The 6,229-nt window shown below is 38.6% G+C and overlaps 1 protein-coding gene across 1 annotated transcript in view; it reads left to right on the forward strand.

Moving 5' to 3' along the window:
- Positions 1-4,508: 4,508 nt before the first annotated feature.
- LOC110052166 (uncharacterized) overlaps positions 4,509-6,229 on the forward strand; it is an 11,430-nt gene continuing 9,709 nt past the window's right edge. Inside the window, exon 1 of the mRNA XM_020758295.2 lies at positions 4,509-4,726. Within this exon, the coding sequence (XP_020613954.1) occupies positions 4,635-4,726 (92 nt within the window). The 5' untranslated portion in view covers positions 4,509-4,634. The remainder of the gene's footprint in view (positions 4,727-6,229) is intronic.

Consider the following 6,229-nt stretch of genomic DNA (forward strand, 5'->3'; position numbering starts at 1 on the left):
CTAAGTTAACTAAGCTGGATTCTAAAAGAATATATTTTTCTATCAGTTAAGGCAACATGTATTGAACTTCGTGCAATTGCAAAGTCGGACGTAAACGAGAAGAAATCTTATGTCAGTTGTAATTCTTCCCTATTGTTGGTGTTTGATAGATTTATGCCGCGTTTTCACGCAAGGAACACTGCATGTATTGAAGAAAATAAACAAGAAGGATTCTTTTAATAAAGTTTTTCTCTTATATGATGGCAAAAACGTTTGTAACGTCTTGTCTTTTCGTGAATATAATTGGCTGTTTAATTACATTCTGAGTTTAAGTTGTCGATTTCTGCTAGTATCTAATCCTTATTGTTGAATTGAAATTAAAATCGATACATTTAGTTTGACTTTTGAAAGAAATTAAAAAACTGTACACATCTTCATTCATTTGTAAAAATATTTAGGGACAAAGAGTTCATTTGCAACATATTCAGTTATTATTGCAGTCGAGTTTCTGTTTCTTATGTGAATTAGTTACCGTGTGGACTTCCCATTCTTAAATAACAAAATAGATATATTTTTCGGCTTCCACTAGGAAACTGCCCTGATTAACCTGTTCCTTCAGCTTTTGCCGCTTTATAATGAAAAGGTGAGAACTATACACCTGACTTCACTCGAACTAAATGCCGCAATTGTTTCAATACTTTTTAAGGACTTGACAGTTTATAAGCGCAAAGCCTTCATTTTCATGGTCCGACAGATAAACATTGAGAGCGAGGTTTGTAATTCAGTTTTATCTTCAAAATACTAAACCATTTCACTGACGCATACTGTGTATTATAATCCATCAAATGTTTTCGCTCGCGAGCGATTGGTCTAAACACGTCACGTGACTGAATATGCCCCAGCTAAAACTGGGAAATATCCGAGTGATATGCCCCATTTTCCAAAGATGCGCGTGTTGCGAAAAATATTTGAAGGATAATAAACACAACAGCCTCTATTTGACGTCAAATGGCATCATATCATTTGACCCGCCATCTTGGATCCGCCATCTCGTATTTCACTATTTTCATAAAAAGTTCAAAGATAACGGAAATTAACGCAAAATCAAGTTAGAATGCTTATGAAATGCCCAAATTCGCAAATTCCTACAATTTGATGAAGAAAACTGGAAAATAATACAGAATTATGTCAAAAAAGTTGATTTTTGGCAAAATCTACATGAAATTTGCTGTTGCTATGGCAACAGCAAAAATGATAGACACACGAGTGACATATCAAAACTTCCGTAGAGCATGAATGAACAGCTACTGAAAGTTTCAGCCCCTTAGAGTAAATCGTCTTTTCAAAAATTTGAAAAAACTTTATGGGGGGAGTAGGTTTAATACGTCAAAATGGTGACGTTAACCAACTGTGATCGGCTCTGTTTGGAAAAGCAAAATGATGGCTCACAGAGATTACGTGTTCAGAGCCGCTTGTGCCAAAAGTTGTGAATATTTTCATTTCCTTTGAATCGAAGGTCGAGCAACGCAACCTACTAAAAGGAAACAATGTTCTTCCTGTCTTACCCACAGGACTTGGGAAAAATTTAATTTTCCAACTCTTTGCTATTGCCACTTAAATAGAACGTCGCGTTAGTTGTCCTGCCTTTGCAGAGGCCTTTATCGATGAGCAGATTTCAGAAGCTAGAAACAGTGGTCTTTCAGCTGCATCAAATGCTGGTTAAAACGTACACGGAGTTGATGTCGGCGTAATTAAAAAAAATAGGGGGTCACCGTGCTCGTTTCCGAGACAGGGCGCATTGAAGAACGTGCGCCGATTAGAAGCTTTCGTTATTTTAGGTCGATCCTAAATTACAACTACAGTATCGGCAATAAAAGAAGCTTAGTGAAATTTAGATCAGGTAAACGTACTCAGTTTAACACAACAGCTGATGTCGTTCCTTTAGGTAGAATAGTCCTTCAAAAAGAATACATCCTAGCGTCCACATTCGTAGAAAACTTCGGTCGCACAGGAGCAGAAAAGGTGAAATATTTGTAAGTTCTCCCGTACAGAATTTCCTCTGTTTTTCAAGTTATGAAAATGCAGAAATTCAGGAAAAGAAGTGATTTATGAAAAGAAATGAGAGAGACACAAATCTACACTACACCCTATATTTGTTTTTAGTATAATTTCAGAGCTGAACAAAGAGTTTCCAGCAATCTGATTGGTCGAGCGATTCCTTATATGACGCTATATTCACCGCTCCAGGCGGTGAATATGAATATGACATTTTTGAGGTCTGGTTACTAAGCTCGCCAACTTTGCCATCTCGGCAAGTAAACATGGCGGACAGTTGCTGAATCAAAATTTTATTTATTCGAAAGACATCACCCCAAGTCCAGGATATTTGGAAGGATGGAGAATTTTCAAAATGGCTGCTGTCGCCCTTGGATCAGAAATCATTTCAAGAACTCGTATTCAAGAAATTTAAGAATCGCGAACGAAGTGGTTACCTTGATCGCCAGGTCAGATCGATTGACCGAAATTTATTTTTCTTCAAACTAAAACTACTCATTTTTAGACGATGATGACAGCTGTGAATGAGGTCAACAACGAGAAAACAAAGGTACGGGATAAATTTATTTTTCGTAGTGTTTCGCTTGTTTATTTTACTGCCGAACTTGATGTGTAAATTGATTCACAATCGGTGTAAGCTTACATGTAAGCTTGTTATTAAAACTACAGCTGTATGCGTGTATGCAAACGAACAGTCTGTTTTAGTCGTTATTCTGTGTTTCACCTCTGAAAATTATACTTAAACAATTATTCGCCTCGGACGCGGTGAATATTCACCAATGTTCACCTCGCCTTCGGCGGATAATTGTTAGCGCGCGCACTTGATGTATGGCGTAGCGTGACGTTGCGACATGAATTTCGTGCGCAATAAGGATGCGCAAAAACAAATTGTGAGCCGTCATTCTCTCCAGCGATATAGTAAATTTCAGTCTTCTGAGTCAAAGCTCATTTCAGAATCAGACGAACTAGAAGACATTGTTAGTAAAAACAGAAATCGGTCGACTGCGGAGTCCCAGCGAAAGAAATTGTGCTGTAAAAAGGCTTCTACACTCGGACAAAGTAAAAGACCTGAGTGAGACAGCCCAAGCATTCGTTCTGGATTTAACGTCACAGCTTTAACTCTCCCCAGACCAAAATCGTAAAATTTTTGCGGCAAATTACTCCACAAAATAAGCTGTATTATTTTAGCGAAAAAAAATTTTGGGGGTTAGGTGCACTTTAACCCCAGCCAAACGATCGCAACATTTCAACGCAACATATCGCAACATTGTTGACCATGGCCCCGGGACCTGTATGATACCTGTGAAAGCCTGACATGAACCGTTAACTGGTTGGCCAAGAGGCAAGTCTAGAGGGCCAATAAACCTCTCAGACTCAAACCCCGACCGCAGAAACCGAAATAACTGCAACTTTACCCTAGGATGTAATGGCTGACTAGCCAGAGGACCATGATGATATCTCGTTCTAAGTCCAGATCTCCTGTTATAAGTGGAGATAGAAGCCGAAATCTGATCTCGTTTTGCCAGTCGAGATCTCGCGTTAGAATTTATAGACATCACTATTCTATCAATTAAATTGATAGAAAAAATTCCGGTCGAAAAGGGAAAAGAAAATAATAATACAGCTGACATAATACAGTTCTAAAACAGACGTTTATAAGACCTGTAGTGATGCTAATAGCGATAAAGACTTGTCATCAAACGCTATTATCTGTTAGGGAGGTTTTGTTAAGACTTAATGCAGATCATATATCTGAACCAACAACACAGTAAGATACCTTGATAAAAAAATATTTGCGTCGCCCCTCTACCCCAGCACAGTCACATCTATCACAAGAACAGATCTATTTGAACTGCGGAGAAACATATGAGACATGATTGATCATAGCAGTTATACACACACTGTGAAATTTTAAAGCTGAAAACATTCAGGCTTGAACTTAATTCGAAGCCATGACCTCTGCGATACCGGTGTAGTGCTCAAGCAACTGAGCTATCAAACCAACAGTCTAGCGTGCTTTGATGTTTCTGTAAAACGTATGCTTGGGAAGCTTTGACAGCTGTTCTCCTGATACGATCTGATACTAACGATATAGTAATTTCGTTGATATAGTAATTTCGATCCAATTTTACTTACCTAAAGTCTTTTTTAACAACATATGTTGCTGCCTGGCATTTAGCATTGAGTTTGCCGTGTAAACGATGTACTACTACCGGTATTTTACTTACCCGTTGGAAGAGTTTTGTTTACTGTTATGCGACTGACATGCTTTGTCCTGTTTGCCGGTGAAAAATATTCCCAGCCGACGCAAGACATTTTATCACAAATGCGATTGGCCGGGTTTATGTCAACAGGCCAAAGAAGGCGACATCACAGATGTCTCGTGTAGTGAGTGACTTTTCCGGAAGCTGTCAAAAAGACGTCGCACCTCGCTATTGTTCTCAGGCACAAGCTGTGTTATTTAATACCAATGCACTCAGTGCACATGTGATCTCGCTTCTGATCGAGCGCGCAGCTAGTGAGTGTTCAGTTGTCATTTCATCACAGGTTTCGTCGGATTTGCGTTGTCCCGTTAGCCTAGCTTTAGCAGACTTCTTCAAATGCGAACTATGAAGCTGCTTCTGCAAGACAAGAAGCTATGGCAGAAATTCAGAGAGCATCAGACAGAAATGATGATAACAAATTCTGGAAGGTATGTATGCTCTTTGTCTATATTGTGACTTATCAGTGCGGTTCATTTGAAAATACTGTTCCCGCCCTTGTGTTCTTGGCATATGAAACGACACCAGTCCGTAATTATCGTTACGTTGAACTTTCGCTGGAGTTGTTGTACAAATTCGATTGCTTACAGGCAACCAAATTGTGATTTCAGAAGGCTTAGTGTACTTTCTTGCATTCGGTGTTTTACTTTGGTGATCAGTCTGCGAAACGCATTAACGAATTATTAGCTTCGCTTTGCCGACAGGCTCTCGTCTCGGCGTGATAATAAATTAACTGCGTTTCGTCTGTAATGAGTAAAAGAAAAAAATCGTCAACTTCATCTTGGGCCATGTTATTTTATAGTCTCCCATCACAGTCTATTTGTATTTAACCCGCTTTAGTGAGATTCTGGAGCGCTTAACTCCAAAACCACGGATACAGTGTTGTGAAGTGAAAGACGTAACCAGTGTTTTCCTTCTCACTTCCTGCTTGTCAATCATTCTGACATCTGTGAAAGGCATTTATCACAACAGTCCCTTCAAGCCATGGAGAGGCCTTTACTCAGACTAGAATTCACTCACACCTACGCTTTCTGTCTGTTATACTACATTTCATTAATTCAATCTAAGTTTAAAAATAAAACGTGAAAATAGAATAGAACTTTTCAGAAGATTAACCACTTGTATAGCCTACGCTTACAGTCAAGGTAATTCAATTTATAGCAGTAGATGTTTCACACAGGTTCTCAGGGCTTTGATAACTTGATAACAGACGCGCGCCATCTGGGGAGTTGAGATCTAAAACAGGATGTTGATGACAATGATGACAAATGATTAACAGCCACCAGGCTATTTTTACATCAGGCTACATGCAAATTCAAGATTATCAGTGTTTTGGTTTGTTTTTCTTGTATGTTCTAGTTTTGTTTTGTTTCTCTTGCAATTTTGTTCTCAGTTTAGTCTAAGAATTTTTTGGTTTCCACATTCGCCTTCTTTTTCAATTGAAGATTAAAAGCCCAACGACAAGAGACATAAAAACGCCTTATAAATACACTCTCGTGGTTTTGATAAAAACCATTCCCAATTTTAGGACCAAAATATTTTTGCTTCTTGTTAACATCGTGAACTAAGATGGGAAGATGAATGTTTATTCGTTTGTTTCTCGATGGAGTCAATCTATGATGCTGAGTGCGACGTTTTGACTATTAGAGACTATTATAGACCGCAAACGGCAAACGGCTAGGAGTCACGTGACCAGAGCCAGAAGTCACGTTTAAGGTTTTCGACTCGAGTTTTCTAGGTTTCCACGTAAGTCATTTACCTCAAGGTCTATTGCTTTGAATTTTATTTTATGCCACGTACAAATCCCGAAATCGAATAAAGTAACCCTTTTTCGACAAATTGGTTGTAATTTCTAAGGAAATAAGCAATTACCTAGCCTTTTGTTTTTGTTTGTAGAAAGGTACTACCGGGTACTACCGGGTACTACTGACCAA

Source organism: Orbicella faveolata, unplaced genomic scaffold (genome assembly GCF_042242905.1).
Source record: "Orbicella faveolata isolate gen_17 unplaced genomic scaffold, um_ofav_v1 contig_47, whole genome shotgun sequence".
In the NCBI taxonomy this organism is placed as follows: domain Eukaryota; kingdom Metazoa; phylum Cnidaria; class Anthozoa; order Scleractinia; family Merulinidae; genus Orbicella; species Orbicella faveolata.